The sequence below is a fragment of the Aedes albopictus genome, chromosome 2 (genome assembly GCF_035046485.1).
Source record: "Aedes albopictus strain Foshan chromosome 2, AalbF5, whole genome shotgun sequence".
Taxonomy (NCBI): Eukaryota; Metazoa; Arthropoda; class Insecta; order Diptera; family Culicidae; genus Aedes; species Aedes albopictus.
The window spans coordinates 279,755,491-279,772,880 of record NC_085137.1 but is presented as its reverse complement, the minus strand read 5'-3'; the positions used below and the strand labels follow the sequence as shown (position 1 = coordinate 279,772,880).

At 47.2% G+C, this 17,390-nt stretch overlaps 2 protein-coding genes across 2 annotated transcripts; both read left to right on the top strand.

The window, feature by feature from the left end:
- Positions 1-3,639: 3,639 nt before the first annotated feature.
- LOC134286599 (uncharacterized) lies at positions 3,640-7,697 on the top strand. Its single transcript, XM_062848232.1, has 2 exons — positions 3,640-6,903; positions 7,254-7,697. The coding sequence occupies exons 1-2, from the start codon at positions 3,640-3,642 to the stop codon at positions 7,695-7,697; spliced, it is 3,708 nt and encodes a 1,235-aa protein (XP_062704216.1).
- Positions 7,698-7,805: 108 nt separating this feature from the next.
- Positions 7,806-8,201, top strand: LOC134286598 (uncharacterized). Its single transcript, XM_062848231.1, has one exon. The coding sequence runs from the start codon at positions 7,806-7,808 to the stop codon at positions 8,199-8,201; it is 396 nt and encodes a 131-aa protein (XP_062704215.1).
- Positions 8,202-17,390: the final 9,189 nt, after the last annotated feature.

The window sequence follows — 17,390 nt, the reverse complement described above, 5'->3', positions numbered from 1 at the left end:
AATGTGCGATTTTCAGCTCGGTTCGCGGTGACAGTTTGTGACAGGTCCTCCTTGACATTAAGTAGCATGCAATCGAAGCCAGCTGTCTCCTCTCTCTCAGCTCCACACCATCAATGTGCGATTTTCAGCTCGGTTCGCGGTGACAGTTTGTGACAGGTCCTCCTTGACATTAAGTAGCATGCAATCGAAGCCAGCTGTCTCCTCTCTCTCAGATCACAATCAATGGCTTCCTTCGTTGAATTAACGGTGTTCGCTACCGACAAGTACGCTCCGGTCGCAAATGTGCCCCACTTTCCCCTATCACGCAAGAGAAGATGAAAAACGTCAAACGCGGGAGCACCATCATCAGCAGCAAGTTCCTCACCCGCCGCCGGCACCACCATCATCGCCACTCATCGATGTAAACACGCGCTCGTGAGTGAACGCGCGCGCTGCCGCCACCGCCACCATCGGGAACTCAGCGTCATCATCATCATCGCCGTCATCGCGCGCAGAGAGAGCCGATCGCGTGTGTTGCAGTGACACCAGATTTCCGGATTGTTCTGGAGTTTTCGAATTCTTGTCGTGCAACATTTTTGAGCGCTGTAAAAGCGAACATGGACCGACGTACTGCGAAATAGTATCATTCTGACCCGGCAAACGGTCAAGTAGTGTTTAGTGAAGTAAAGTGTACTTATAAGCGTTGGCGTGGCTTATGTCGTTTTCGTTTTCGCGGTAGTGCTACACCGGTGTAGCACTTTTGCACCGAAACTGTTCGTTTTTGAATTTCGTGCTACACCGGTGCAGCACTTTTTCTGCACCGCGCATGATAGTGTAGCACTCAAAAAATCGAGAGTGTAGCACCTGCACACCGTGTCCACCAATCAGCGTTTGCAAAGTTGTCAATATTTTGGTGTTTATACACGCACACCAATGCAACTGCACCGAAAATGTTCGTTTATTCAGCGACAAGTGTAGCACGAAGCGGTGTAGCACCGCCGCAAAAACGAAAACGACATTAGACAACGCCAAGTTAAGCTGAATAAAGTGTTTTAAGTTTAAACCTTGTGTTTCTTTCTGCGGAAAGAAATTCCCCGTTTGAGGTACTGCGGAGCCCCAAACATTTTGGTCCGTCCGAACCGGATTCAGTGCCTGTGGAGTGGAACCGGCCTACAGTCCCCGGTTCACCATCGACTCCTGCTGCACGGAGAAAAAATATTAGTAAACACAAACGAATTTCAGTTTGTTTTAACCGGATTTTCGATTTGAATTTGGCACAAACGACATATTAGTTTGATTCAACTGCCTGTGTTAGTTGAAATTACTGAAATTTCCGTTTGTCTGTTCCCCTGATTTAACGGTTAAGTTCTACAAACATCCGTTTGAAATAACTGGTAAGATGGTTGTTTCATTTTGACAGTTGCGAAAACAACGGTTTTCGTTAGTTGTTTTAACCGACGCTTATGGTTTGATTCTAACAAATTACCGTTTGAAATGAACGATGAAGTTGGTTGAAAAAACAAACGCTATCAGTTGAAATTACCGCAATTTTCTTTTTTTTTTCTTTTTGAATTATATTTAAAGACATTTTTTTTTATTTTATTCATTTTTCGTTAAATATTTATTAGCCATTTATTAGCCAAAACAGAATCGGGTTACCGATGTACAATGTACATACTGGAGTGAGAGGTAGACACGATCGATAATGCTCCTTACTGCGAATTTATGCGCTTGGGAATATTTTTCGGGAAATCCATGTTGGGTGGCTGTCCTGGTCGAAGCTCTAGTGACGCCTACACACTTAAATTCAAAAATTGATCTCGGTAAACGGTTTGCCGAGAATCCAACAGCTGATATCTCGGTAAAATATTTACTGATTCTCGGTAAAATTTTTACCGAGATTTCGGAAAACCATTACCGACGTTCGGTGAACTTTGCCGAGATCTCGGTAAAAAGTTGGATTACCGAGATCTCGGCAAAGTTTTAACGACATCTCGGTAAAAATTTTACCGAGATTCAGTAAAAATTATTACGGGATTCTCGGCTGTTGGATTCTCGGCAATCCGTTTGCTGAGGTCGGCGATTTAATTTAAGTGTGTAGTGGGATATGATGTGCCCAGCTTGGTTTTTCCACTGTGAATTTCCATCGCTTCTTCAGCTGCGGTAGCGACTCCCTCCTAGAGCTTCTCTGATGAGGTTACTGTCGAGTCGCAAGATGGGATTTTCTGCATCATCTGTGTGGAATATGTGAGGTGTCTTCAATGATTTCTCGGCTACTATCTAAAATTCAAAGAAACAACATACCCAATTCAACAATTATTTACTAAATCAAAGAAAAATATAGAAATCTTACCTTCTGACAACGAAGTTGAAACGAATTATAATAACTTTTTCGGTTACTTTTGCCTCGCTTTTGCATCTATGCAACGAAATTGCGTCAGCCTTTGTATACACAATACCAACTTTGGGACGACAAGAGCTTGGTTGCTGCTGACGGTGAGGCGGGAAAACGGATAATAAAACAACCCAACAAATTTGTTTGTTTCGAACTAAAATGGCAGTAGATTTTTCGCCAACTAAAATATTAGTTTGACTCAACCGCCAAGCCGGTTGCATCTAACCAAAATTTCAGTTTGTTTACGTGAAGCAGAACAACCTACATTTTAGTAAATACAAACGCCTTGCTATAGTTGAAAACAACAAATCGTTGGTTTGAAACTACAAATACTGTTCATAACTTCGGGTGGTAGAAACAACTAATAGTGTGGTTGTTTCAAACCGAAACCAATGATTTGGAACAAACAATATGCATGTTAAAACTACTATTTCATTAGTTTGGAATTCAACCAACGTGTTAGTTGTTTCAAACTGGATTGATTTTTCTCCGTGTGGTCATCGAGGCGACCAGTCGAGGAATCCCTGCCGGTCTGTGGACGATCGACACCAACGGTGTCTTCTTTGCCGCCGGCAAAGACACCATCCCATCGGAGGACATCTACCGATCGACGAGTCGGTCGGTATCACCGAAGCTTTCTGCTGGTCGAGGAGCGATCAGTGGAAACGAGACCCTTCCCCTGAAGGATTTTCTGCCGGTCAGCGAGGAGATCGGCACAAGTGCGTCGTTCCTCTGGTCAACAAGGAGACCAGCCGAGGATCCCCGTCGGTCAGAGGAGATCGGCACTGTCGGTGGCAACCTGTGAGGACACCGAAGAAGAGAGCTTCGACCAACCGTCGGTCGTAACCCCCCACCCAAACGAAGTACGTGTGACGAAGAGAAATGTCGCCTCTGAATCACACACCGAAGTTGGAGAGTAAGAAAAAGGGCAAGAAGGAGGAAGAGATGGATGACGTCAAGACCCTCATCTATCACCGTGGCCAAATCAAGAGGAAGGTCACAATGATCAACCAAACCCTGGAGGAAGCAGAGGACGATCCGACGAAGATTACGCCTTCACTGCTGAAGGTCTTCGCGAAGAGGCTGGAGCTGCACTACCAGGAGTACGAAGCAGCTCACCGAGAAGTGCTGGATGCTACACCGCCGTCCAAATTCGAGGAACGTTGCGAGCTCCGATTCCCAGCTTCGATGGGAAAGTGGAGAATTGGCCGAAGTTCCGAGCAATGTTTGAGGACATCGTCGTGCGCAGCAACGAATCCGACGCCATGAAGCTGCACCATCTTGACAAGGCCCTACTCGGCGAAGCATCGGGATGGATTACTGCAAAGATGATCCAGGAGAATAACTTCCAGCAGACCTGGAAGCAGCTTCAAGACCAGTTCGAAAATCCTCGTGTGATCGTTGACACCCATCTGGCGGGTCTCTTGGAGCTGAAGCCGATTGCGAAGAGGAACCACAAAGACCTGTTGGAGCTGCTCAAGGCGGTCAACCGGCACATCGGAGGACTAGAGTACCAAGGCGTAAAGGTTGACGCGATGTCTGGTCTCTTGCTGACAAAGATCGTCACGGCCCGACTGGATGACCAGACACTTCAGCTGTGGGAGAGGACCCAGGAGCACGGTAAGCTGCCTGACTTCGACAAGACAATGCAATTCCTGCAGAACGAGTGTCAGGTGTTGGAGCGATTGCAGAACCGTCAACACCAAGCATCTACAACGAAGGAAGGAAGCTTCAGGCCATCCAACACGAAGTCTACAAGCCAGAAAGTGCACGCTGCAACCCCGACGAGCAAACCCCAGCGTTGTCTTCTGTGTAACGAGGATCATCGCCACTTCGAGTGCCCTACGTTCAACAAGTGGACCACCGCGCAACGTACAGAGAAGATAAAGGAGTTGAACCTATGCTTCAACTGCCTAAGTCCAGGACATCGATCCACCAAGTGCCCATCCAGGAAGACTTGTGCGGAGTGCCAGCGAAGGCACCACACGCTTCTGCATGAGATCCCGAGGCCATCACCAGAGAAGCTCGCTCAACCGGTACAGCAGGCAAGCACAGCTCCAGGGAACCAACCGGCGTCGCCATCGCAGTTACCTTCTCGATCATCGTCAAACACGGCTGTTCCGAACAACCAACCGTTGGAGCAGAAGACGGTGATGCTCATGACAGCTCTGGTGAATTTGCGAGACCTCTGCAACAGGAAGGTACCCTGTCGTGTGCTTCTGGATTCTGGATCGCAGATGAGCTTTATTTCACGGAGTATGGCAGATCGTCTAGCGGTACACCGGGCTCCAACGCTTGTACCAATTACGGGAGTAGGTGCAACCAGGACTTGCGCTCATGAGAAGTTGACAGTGGCAGTCGAATCCAGGTACACTGACTTCTCAACGATGGTCGAATGCTTGGTGATTCCCAAGGTGACAGGAGTCATCCCCACGACCCAGCTGGATATCTCGGAGTGGCCGATTCCGACATCTGTGTTTCTGGCTGATCCCGAGTTTAATACGCCTGGCCAAATCGATATGCTGCTTGGCGTATCCCATTTCCTCCGACTGCTCAAATTGGGAAGAATCCAGCTGCGAGAGGACTTGCCCGACCTCCAGGAGACGCAATTTGGATGGGTGGTCGCTGGTGACGTCGAGGAAGAACAGCACGATCAGCAGTGCTACGTATCCACAGCCAGCACACTCTCCGAGACCATGAAAAGGTTTTGGGAAGTCGAAGAAGTCAACGATGCTGATCAACCTACGGACCAGGAGGAATGCGAAAAGAAGTTTCTGGATACCCTCTATCGAGACGTGGACGGCAGATATGTTGTGTCGCTGCCTTTCCGAGAAAATCCTCCCCAGCTGAAGGACAACCGAGAGTTAGCCCTGCGTCGCTTCTTTTCCCTCGAAAGGCGGATGAAGAAGGATCCTGCTCTCAAACTCCAGTACAGCAAGTTCATCGACGACTACGAAGCCCTGGGACACTGCCGAGAGATCATCGAGGATTGCGATGCACCGAGTCAACCCCGATACTACATGCCCCATCATGTGGTACTTCGTCCATCGAGCTCCAGTACAAAGCTTCGTGTGGTGTTCGATGCATCAGCCAAGGCTTCGCCATCTGACGTTGCTCTCAATCAAGCTCTTCTGGTGGGAGCAACAGTGCAGAACGACATCTTCGTGATCCTCGTTCGCTTCCGGAAGCACTTCGTTGTGTTCACGGCTGATATTTCGAAGATGTATCGGCAGATCAAGGTAGTTCCAGCCCATTCGTGCTTCCAAAGGATCTTCTGGCGAGATGATCCTGCGCAACCTCTTCGGGTACTGGAGTTGACAACGGTGACGTTTGGAACAGCGTGCGCCCCATTCCTCGCGACAAGGTGTTTGTTGCAGCTGAGTATCGACGAGGCCGACTTCTTCCCCATCGCTGCGAACATCATCCGAGAAGATTGCTACGTCGACGACATCTTATCTGGAGCTGATACCGTAGCCGAAGCCATCGAATGCCAGACCCAGCTTATTGGAATGCTGAAATCCGCTGGGTTCCCTGTCCATAAGTGGAGCTCCAACTCTCCGAAGCTACTTGAATGCATCCCTGAATCAGATCGTGAGGAGTTGGTGAATCTGACTGACGGCTGCGAAGGAGTCATGAAAACTCTAGGTTTGACCTGGAGTCCGCAGCGGGATGAGTTTGCATTCGTCGCTAACCATCTTGCTAACGAATCCAAACCACCGACCAAGCGATCTGTCCTTTCCGAAATCAGCAAGCTGTTTGATCCGATTGGTCTTCTGTCCCCGGTAATCATTATCGCCAAACTCATCATGCAGAGGATTTGGCTAGCAGGAGTTCCGTGGGATGCGAAACTGGAAGGCGACTTGTTACAAGAATGGTTGCAATTTCGAACTTCTCTTCAGCAAGTAAGTAGCATCACAATTCCTCGGTGTGTCGTAACACCGAACTACATCGCTGTTGAGGTGCATGGCTTCTCGGATGCATCGAAACTGGCATATGGAGCAGCGGTGTATCTGCGCAGCATTTTCCCTGACGGATCCGCAAGTCTAAGCTTGCTGTGCAGCAAATCGAAGGTGGCTCCTACAAAGCAAGTTACCATTCCCCGTATGGAGCTGCTGGGAGCGTTTCTCCTGGCTCGACTGGTTTCCAAGGTCCTCGGATCGCTCGACTTGAAGGTGGACAATACCATTCTCTGGACGGACAGCCAGATAGTCCTCGCTTGGCTGAAGAAACCACTGACATCCCTTCAAGTGTTCGTCCGGAATCGTATCGGGAAAATACATGAGCTCGCCGGCCCGCTGAGTGCGCAATGGAAGTACATCTCAACGAAAGAAAATCCGGCAGACATCGTGTCACGAGGACAACTACCAGAAGCATTGCGTACCAACTATCTGTGGTGGACGGGACCCAAGTTTCTGCAGAGTGTAGAGTACGAGGCGGAAATCCCAGCAGATCTGCCTGACGATGTCATCCCGGAGATTAGAGCAACACCGATCATCGCAGCGTTGGCCATCAACCAAGATGAGCTGCCTGTGTTTTCGAAATACAGCTCATTTCGGAAACTACACACCAAAAAATCGATTGAGGGTTTCAGCAAAATTTTGCTGAATTTTGCCGAGCTGAAGGTTTCAGCAAAAAAATTGCTGAAATTCAGCAAAATTTGCTGATTTGTTCAGTAAACTCTGCTGATCATCAGTAACGTTTTGCTGAAATTCAGCAAACTTTGCCGAAAGTTCAGCAAAAAGTTTTGCTGAACCCTTCAGTTCGGCAAAATTCAGCAAAATATTGCTGAAAGCGTTTAGTGTGTACAGCGTGTGACTGCTCTAGTTCAGCGATTTATTCGGAACTGCCGAATAAAGAACGCCTCACAGCGCGTTACCAGTCATCGTCCAACGATTCCAGAGTTACGAGAGTCTCTGGAAATCATCATGAGACGCTAGCGGATGAAATTCATCGCATGAAAGCCAACGAGCCGTGCAAGCGGATCTACGCGCTGCATCCCATCTACTGCAACGGAGTTCTACTAGTCGGAGGGAGACTTCAGCATTCGAACCTTCCATTCGCCAGCAAACATCAGTTCGTGTTACCAAAGCATCCGATCACCGATCTCATCATCAAGGCCTACCACGAGGAGCTAATGCACATCGGTCCCTCTGGTCTACTGGCGGCCCTTCGTTTGAAGTTTTGGCTGTTAGACGGACGATCATCCGTACAGAAGATTACGAGATCCTGCGTACACTGTTTTCGTTCCAGACCAAAGGGTTCCAGCCAACTAATGGGAAGCCTGCCGTCCTGCCGAGTGACCCAAGCAAATGGACTGGCATAGACTACGCAGGCCCGGTACTGGTCAAGGAGGGCCGGTACAAACCACGACTTGTGAAGGCCTACATTGCCGTATTTGTTTGCATGGCAACAAAGGCGGTTGGTCTCCGACATGACCAGCGAGGCCTTCTTAGCAGCATTCCACCGGTTTACCAGTCGGCGTGGCTTGAGCAAGGAAGTATATTCCGATAATGGGAGTAACTGCAAGGGTGCCAAATCGGAGATGCACGAGCTGTATCAACTCTTCCGAAACCGCGAAGCTGTTAACCACATCGAGGAGTATTGTCAACCGAAGGAAATCGCCTGGCATTTCATCCCTCCCGAAGCACCGAATTTCGGCGGCCTTTGGGAGGCTGCGGTGAAAAGTGCCAAGTACCATCTGAAGCGAACTTTGAGAGATGCCAAGCTGACTTTTGAGGAATACGCTACGGTATTAACGCAGGTGGAGGCGATCCTCAATTCTCGACCTCTTTTCTCCATGTCTGCCGACCCGTCCGATCCAGAGTGATAACGCCTGGTCACTTTCTCGTTGGACGTCCTCTCATCGCCACCCCAGAGCCTACTTACGACGATGTACCATTGAATCGATTGTCCCGATGGCAATATTTGCAGCATCTTCGCGAGCAATTTTGTAGACAGTGGAGAAAGGATTACCTACTGAGTCTGCAACCTCGAACGAAGAACCAACGAACGAGTCCGAATATTCGTCCTGGAATGATCGTTTTGGTTGAGGAGAAAGATCTGCCATCTCAAAGCTGGAGACTTGGTAGAATAACCAACGTGTACCCTGGATCGGACAATCTTGTGCGAGCTGTCGACGTGAGGATTGGCGGAACAACATACCGACGAGGGATTTCAAAACTCTCCATTCTGCCGATCGAAGACAACTGCAATCCACATTGCAGTGCTTCAGATGACTTCCAGCCCGGAGGTGCATGTTCGCTACCGACAAGTACGCTCCGGTCGCAAATGTGCCCCACTTTCCCCTATCACGCAAGAGAAGATGAAAAACGTCAAACGCGGGAGCACCATCATCAGCAGCAAGTTGCTCACCCGCCGCCGGCACCACCATCATCGCCACTCATCGATGTAAACACGCGCTCGTGAGTGAACGCGCGCGCTGCCGCCACCGCCACCATCGGGAACTCAGCGTCATCATCATCATCGCCGTCATCGCGCGCGGAGAGAGCCGACCGCGTGTGTTGCAGTGACACCAGATTTCCGGATTGTTCTGGAGTTTTCGAATTCTTGTCGTGCAACATTTTTGAGCGCTATAAAAGCGAACATGGACCGACGTACTGCGAAATAGTATCATTCTGACCCGGCAAATGGTCAAGTAGTGTTTAGTGAAGTAAAGTGTACTTATAAGCGTTGGCGTGGCTTAGACAACGCCAAGTTAAGTTGAATAAAGTGTTTTAAGTTTAAACCTTGTGTTTCTTTCTGCGGAAAGAAATTCCCCGTTTGAGGCACTGCGGAGCCCCAAACAAACGGCGGCAACATTTGTTTGTATTGGAATAAATTTTCAAAGCAGAACCTTATGTAGTATATTAGTTAAAACTTATACTTTTTCACCATAACATAAAACTTATACAGGGTATAAGAAAATGTTATAGCTTATAGGTTTCTAAATGGACATAATTAATTGATGTTATGAAATCAATTACGGCGTATCTAATGAAAAATATTAATCAATCCTTATATATAAAATTATTAAATTTCTTTTCGTGCGGTAAAACACACTAAAATCGTATTGCTCAACCATGTCTCCGCGAGTCTATTGAGTTGTCCAAAAAATGTCTCACGAAACCTAATGCAAGCCTATCCATATACGGGAGAACAAAAGATGTTTACAAAGTTCTTACAGATAGATTAACACGGGAAATCTGAACACAAACCACTACCACACAGGAATTTGGATTGGTCAATGGAATCTATACACGGAGAGACGAAACTACCCAAAAGTGAGTTCTTTCCACTCAACTTCGGGGTTGCGTGCGTCAAGCCACTTTTGAGTTGATGGAATCGATGTTTTTGTTGGGTTGTTCCCGCTTGCTTCCATGTGAAAGGAATACCTAATTTTAGGTTTTTTTCACCCAACCGAAATTTTGACTAGGTTGTATTCACTCAAATTTGAGTACTGTGCTAGAAACTCAGTTTTGGCTTGACGCACTGAACTGCAAAAGTTGGGCTGTTTCTCTCTTCACTCTCTGACAACATTAGAAAGAGCGCACGAAAAGGGAACTCAAAATTGAGTTTAAAAGTACCTAATTTTGAGTTTTTCAGTTTCTCCGTGTAGTGTCTATATGACACACATGTGATAAGCTATTTTACGAGACGTGCTACCGATGGGCCACTCATTGTTATTGTTTACATTCGATGTTTTTGTTTTCGCGAAAAGTAGCATAACATGTGGTGAGCCAATAGAGTTAATAAACTATAGAGGACGAATGTCGCTGGTGTTCCCTTTGTTCTCGCTCGAAAACATACCGGGTATCTATCTGTCAAACTCCATACTTTTTCGCTTTGACACTTATAGCCCTGCCTATCTCCGCCAGCAAAAGATGTTGCTGCGGCGACGCCAGCGACATTCTTCCTCTATAGTTTATTAACTCTATTGGTGAGCCTCAATCAGATTTTTGCTGACAGAAATGTTTTGATTTCTAATGTGGCATTTATCAATCCTCCGAGGTGCATGATATCACTAGCAGATAAAAAAAACCTCCCCACGGTCTACGAATATTGATTATAGTGGGCGGATTGACGCATTTTTGCAGATGAATGAACCACGTTTATTTGACGGGCCTGTGTCACATGTTGGGCTGCGAAACGGTGAGTCGATAAGGAGAGCGTCCAATATAGCTCTGGTCCTCACAAGTTCCTACCTCATGCTTCCACGGGTCAAGCGATGACAAAGACCGCCAGCTAAGAGTTGTGTGCTTAGCTGGTAGTGCAGCCTGGGCACTGTTGTCCTTCTGACTTCAGCTAGATTGAGGAGGTACGATCCGAGTGTCTGTTCACCAAGGAGGTGCGGCTCAAACAGCGTCTGTTCTGGCATCCAGCGGCTGAGTAAGAAACGCTGCACCACGCCCAGCTAGATCCAAGGTGGTAGCCCCATCAGCGTGGTCGTCCCAGTGTTGGTTGGGACGTTAAACAGAACTGGCACGATGGCCCTCCGGCGAGACAGGACTGTTGGCGTAGGCCCAATAAGCCACCCGTAAAAATCCCCATTGCGAATAACATAGGAGAAAATACGACTCGATACAATCGGCAAAGACCCACGCGACGAAATAAGGACTACGATTGGAAACTTGGAACATGGAATTGCAAGTCACTAGGTTTCGCAGGATGTGACAGGATAATCTACGACGAACTACATCCCCGCAACTTCGACATCGTGGCGTTGCAGGAACTTTGTTGGACTGGACAGAAAGTGTGGAAAAGCGGGCATCGAGCGGCTACCTTCTACCAAAGCTGTGGCACCACCAATGAACTGGGAACAGGTTTTATAGTGTTGGGCAAGATGCGACAACGTGTGATCGGGTGGCAGCCGATCAACGCAAGGATGTGCATGTTGAGAGTTAAGGGCCGTTTCTTCAACTACAGCATCATTAACGTCCACTGCCCACACGAAGGGAGACCCGATGACGAGAAAGAAGCGTTCTACGCGCAGTTGGAGCAAACATACGATGGTTGCTCGCCGCGTGACGTGAAAATCGTTGTCGGCGACATGAACGCGCAGGTAGGAAGGGAGGAAATGTACAGACCGGTAATCGGGCGAAACAGCCTGCACGCCGTATCGAATGATAACGGCCAGCGATGCGTAAACTTTGCAGCCTCCCGTGGTATGGTAGTCCGAAGCACCTTCTTCCCCCGCAAAGATATCCACAAAGCCACCTGGAGATCACCCGACCATCAAACAGAAAACCAAATCGACCACGTTCTAATCGACGGTAAATTCTTCTCAGATATAACCAACGTCCGCACATACCGCAGTGCGAATATAGATTCGGATCACTACTTAGTAGCTGTATGCATGCGCTCAAAACTTTCGACAGTTATCACCACGCGTCGAAGTCGAACGCCGCGGCTCAACATCGAGCAACTTCGTAACGTAGAAGTGGCTCAAGACTACGCGCAGCAGTTAGCAGTGGCCCTACCAACGGAAGAGCAGCTTGGCGCAGCTACACTTGAAGATGGCTGGAGGGACATCCGATCCGCCATAGGTAGTACCTCGGCTACAGCACTAGGCTTCGCGACTCCGAATCACAGAAACGACTGGTACGACGGCGAATGTGAACAGTTGAAAAACGAGAAGAATGCAGCATGGGCGAGAATGCTGCAACACCGTACGAGAGCGAATGAGGCACGTTACAAACAGGCGCGGAACAGGCAGAACTCAGTCTTCCGGATGAAGAAGCGCCAGCAGGAAGAACGAGATCGCGAAGCGATGGAAGAGCTGTACCGCGCTAAGGACACACGAAAGTTCTACGAGAAGCTGAACCGCTCGCGCAGAGGCTTTGTGCCACAAGCCGACATGTGCCGAGATAATCACGGGAATATTGTGGATTTGGAAGAAAACCGAAGAATGAGCATCGCTCAAACTTCACTGCATTACTAGCGAACTTAAGGGGAAATGAGACGAACTCACCATGGTAGTCAGAAGCATTTTTCCATGGTGAAAACAAAAACTAATTTCACACAAAATTCCGAACTTGCTAAACTATTGTACCCGTGCGCTTACTATTTTTAATAAATTAATACTTTTCAGTTTGCGTTTTCGCAAAAAAAAAGCCGATCGACATTTGCGAAACAATTTTTCTAATTAATAGCGGTTAGCGTACCGTTTCACCTTAACCACCAACACCACATGCTCACTCACGAAAAATTTGGCGCGCTCGCACTGACAGACGCCCAGGTAGGATAAAGTCGTGATTGTCGACACGGCGTCGGACTGAAAACGAAAACATCAGTGATGCATGTCGGGTCGGATGAGGAATGACAGAAAGTTCGCTGAAAACTTCGCTTCGCTAGTGCAACTGGCGAACTCCGATTTGGTGCTGCGAGGTCAATATTCTCACGAGCGAGCGTGAGGTGGTCGAGAGGTGGCGGCAGCATTACGATGAGCACCTCAACGGCGACGTTGCAAGTACCGAAGGTGGCGTGGTAACAGATCTAGGAGTATGTGCACAGGACGAAAGACTTCCGGCCCCTGACATCCAAGAGATTGAGGAGGAGGTTGGCCGGTTGAAAAACAACAAAGCCGCTGGAGCAGATCAACTACCAAGCGAGCTTCTAAAATACGGTGGAGAAGCACTGGTGAGAGCACTACACTGGGTCATTACCAAGATTTGGGAGGAGGAAGTATTACCGGAGGAATGGATGGAAGGTATCGTGTGTCCCATCTACAAAAAGGGCGACAAGTTGGATTGCGGGAACTACCGCGCGATCACACTACTGAGCGCTGCCTACAAGATACTCTCTCAAATTTTATGCCGCCGTCTATCACCGATTGCAAGAGAGTTCGTGGGGCAATATCAGGCTGGATTTATGGGTGAACGCGCTACAACGGACCAGATGTTCGCCATCCGCCAGGTGTTGCAGAAATGCCGCGAATACAACGTGCCCACACATCACTTGTTCATCGATTTCAAATCGGCGTATGATACAATCGATCGAGAACAGCTATGGCAGATTATGCACGAATACGGATTCCCGGATAAACTGATACGGTTGATCAAGGCGACGATGGATCGAGTGATGTGCGTAGTTCGAGTATCAGGGACACTCTCGAGTCCCTTCGAATCTCGCAGAGGGTTACGGCAAGGTGATGGTCTTTCGTGCTTGCTGTTCAACATTGCTTTGGAGGGTGTAATAAGAAGAGCGGGGATAAACACGAGTGGGACGATTCTCACGAAATCCGTTCAGCTGCTTGGTTTCGCCGATGATATTGATATTATTGCTCGTAAATTTGAGACGATGGCGGAAACGTACATCCGACTAAAGAGTGAAGCCAGGCGAATCGGATTAGTCATTAATGTGTCGAAGACAAAGTACATGATGGCAAAGGGCTCCAGGGAGGAATCACCGCGCCCGCCACCCCGAATTCATATCGACGGTGATGAAATCGAGGCGGTTGAAGAATTCGTGTACTTGGGCTCACTGGTGACCGACGACAACGACACCAGCAGAGAAATTCAGAGGCGCATTGTGGCAGGAAATCGTGCCTACTTTGGACTCCGCAGAACTCTACGATCGAATAAAGTTCGCCGTAACACGAAGTTAACCATCTACAAAACGTTGATTAGACCGGTCGTCCTCTATGGGCACGAAACATGGACCCTACGTGCAGAGGACCAACGCGCCCTTGGAGTTTTCGAACGGAAGGTGTTGCGTACCATCTACGGCGGAGTGCAGATGGAAGACGGGACTTGGAGAAGGCGAATGAACCACGAGCTGCATCAGCTGCTGAGAGAACCAACCATCGTCCATACCGCGAAAATCGGGAGGCTACGGTGGGCGGGTCACGTCATCAGGATGTCGGATAGCAACCCGACTAAAATGGTTCTCGAGAGTCATCCGACCGGTACAAGAAGACGTGGTGCGCAGCGAGCTAGGTGGGTCGACCAAGTGGAGGACGATCTGCGGACCCTACGCAGAGTGCGGAACTGGAGGCAAACAGCCATGGACCGAGTGGAATGGAGGCGGCTACTATGTACAGCAGAGGCCACCCCGGCCTTAGCCTGACCGGTAAGGTAAGTAAGTGTCACATGTTATGCTAGCGAAAATGTAAATAAATGGGCCCAGCGGTTGGACTTCAAAACTGGAAAACATTAAAAAACAGCTGATTTGAAACGTCTCATAAAATGCCTTATACAGGAATCACTGAGACCAACACCAAAGTACTCTTTAAAAGGTAAAAAATACCCTCTTTGAGAGTAACTAGGTGAACTCCAAGGGGAATGACATATCCTTTTCTAACTAGAATATCCGCATTTATCCGTTTCTAACCGTCGCTAACCGTTGCTAAGCGAACAGCTAAGTGAGCAGAAGTTAGACGCGGTTAACGACGGTTAGAAACGGATAAATGCGGATATTTCGGTTAGAAAAGGATATGTCATTCCCCTTGGTGAACTCTTAAAAAGAGTAAACGGTCTTTACTCTTTAACTCGCTCTTTAAAGAGTACACTCTGGGACGGGACCCGTCAGGTGCTAGTGCAAATATGAAACCATTTGCCTGTCAAAAACGACCACTTCTGATTGGTCGATTTGACAAAAGCAGCGTTACGTCCCATTACGTTTGTTTACAAGAGGGCACTCTGTTGTTGAGTTAGCCGTGTTGCTAGTAGTCACGGGTTTTTAAAACCTCGTAAAATTGATAACTAATAAATAACAACATAAATCATTTTTCTCACTTTCTGTGCTGTTTTTGTTCGGAGCATGGCATGGTGAAATGAAGTGCAAAACGGTAAATTATGGGCGCAGTGATGTGCATAATTCTGGGCTTCATTTTTACTAATTTTCGAAGAACCCGAAGGTTCGCCGGCAAGGGATGAAAGTCTGTGCGAGGGATGCAAACGAGAAAGATCAGCTTGTTTTCAAACTCATTCTTTGAAGTAGAATGTTAAATAAAACTTGTCAACAAGTTTTGATTGATTTGCATATGAAAATTGTTGGCAACACTAGTGCAACCCCCGTATGAACAGTAGCAAAAAGAATAAGAGGGCTTGTATCAGTGAGCTGTCACGTCCCGTCCCAGAGTACACTGCGAACCCAATGAGAGTATATTACAGGTGGGAAAAAAAGAGATGGCTATGTATTAGTAAGGAACAGTGAAGAGAATTGTCAGACAAAAGAGGCACAAAACAAGCAACAAAGAAGGTGCGACGATTAGTCATTATCCCTACTGGTGACGGATAATGATATGATCTCGAAATTTTTTGTTGCAGACAAAACGGAAGCTGAATTTGTTGCGTACTTTTCAACTCGTGAATAATCAATTATTACTAACCCAAAGTAGAAACTGTTTGATGATAGAGCTTCACCAGAGTTGCAGTGTTTACCGACTCGAAGTTACCGTTCGAAAATCGCAATGCAAGACTTAAAAATCTCTTAACTCGTGGTGTATGATGTTAATCCCATTATTTTCAAGTTGGGACAAACTTATGTCGCATGGGTTGTTTTGTCGCAACAAATACAGGTTGCGACATTGTCATTATTGTTGCGCGATGATTGAATTTTGATTGAATTTTGATTGAAAGAAAAATGTAAACACAAATAGTGACGTCACTATTTGACACGCGTTCTTATAGTGGTTTCTGCTTTTAGTGGTGTTGCGTGTACGTACACGTTGCATTACACGAACACTACCTGAGTTACTGGTTGAAAATAGTAAACAAAAATCAGCTGTTCCCGGCAAAATCAAATGGGCATATTTTCAACCAGTAGATTTGCATTAGTGTTCGTGACGCCGCGCTGCGAAACCACTATGGGAGCTCGCTTTACTTGTAATAGTGACATGTTTTGCACCAGACACGGATCTCACGCACACGAAGTATCTTCTTCTCCACCTCTATTAGACACTCATTGCTGCGAACCCGGCATTACTCTTTAAGGAGTAAAAAGTACCCTTTTTTGCAGATGTATGGAGCTGTCAAAATAAAGGGTAATTCAAATTTTTGACTAAAGGGTAATCTTTGGTCTTTTTCATGTTTCAAGACTGTGTTAACTCGAGTGTTAACGAGCATGACGTCATACACTGAATAAGGCGGCTTGCAGTAATGACAAGCAGAAAAATGTTTTTAAATTTACCATGGCAAAACATGATCATCGACCCATCAACAACGCTTCTTGTGTGCGTTTTGTTTCTCTCACATCAAACGATTCGATAGCCGAGTGGTAGCGTGCGAGCCTGGTGATGTCAAGGTTCTTGGTTCGAATCCGGTTGCCAACAGAAACAGAAACTTTTTAAAATTGATAATCGAGTCCATGGTAAAATTGAAAACATAATTCTGTTGAATTGAAACGAAACTCAAGTCTGCACAAATTTAGTGGCGTTGTGTATTGCTTCTTTTGCATCGTATAGGCCTTTTTAGTTGACAGGTCCGCGCATGCCACTGTTTACAACTGCCGAACAAAGGCGCAAACGCTAAACTGTCATTTTCATAGGAGAACTGTCAAAAGCCCGAGAAATCAGCTGATTTAAGACGTCAAATGAAAAGGGCCATTCGACCCCCGCAGAAAGTTTTTGTCACACCACAATAGGGTACTGCAAGCACCTGATCTAACCTCACTTTGTCTGACAGTTCAGCGAGCTTGTTTACAAGGTGTTCGAATTTTTAACGGGCGGCGAAAATTTAATTTACGTCTTCCGTTCCGAAACCCAGGCCCCTGACACGGCCTATATCAATGCATTGGAATCATGGTAGACATGATGTCCTGGGCGCTAATAAATAGCGCCCACTGTCAAATGCGAAAACATCAACAATTTTTTGTTTAACCCGTAAAGTACCAGGACGAACCAAAATTTTTCAAACTGCTCGTTCTCAGCAGTGCGTTGACCGATTTTCAAAAACTTGGACTTTTATTGAAGGGGAATAGTTGTACTAACTTTTACTTTCGGTGCCGCCCCGCAAAACCCCTCCCCCCTTTCGGGGGAGGCAAATATGTCTGTGTTTTTTTCCTATTCTTCTGCTAGTTT

What these genes read in the sequence shown, in the direction of transcription:
- LOC134286599 (XM_062848232.1), top strand. Translation starts at nt 3,640, where the DNA reads ATGAAGCTGCACCATCTTGACAAGGCCCTACTCGGCGAAGCATCGGGA. An exon ending in TCAACCAAGATGAGCTGCCT is followed by an intron (nt 6,904 to 7,253) that starts GTGTTTTCGAAA and finishes GCGCGTTACCAG; the next exon opens with TCATCGTCCAACGATTCCAG.
- LOC134286598 (XM_062848231.1), top strand. Translation starts at nt 7,806, where the DNA reads ATGACCAGCGAGGCCTTCTTAGCAGCATTCCACCGGTTTACCAGTCGG.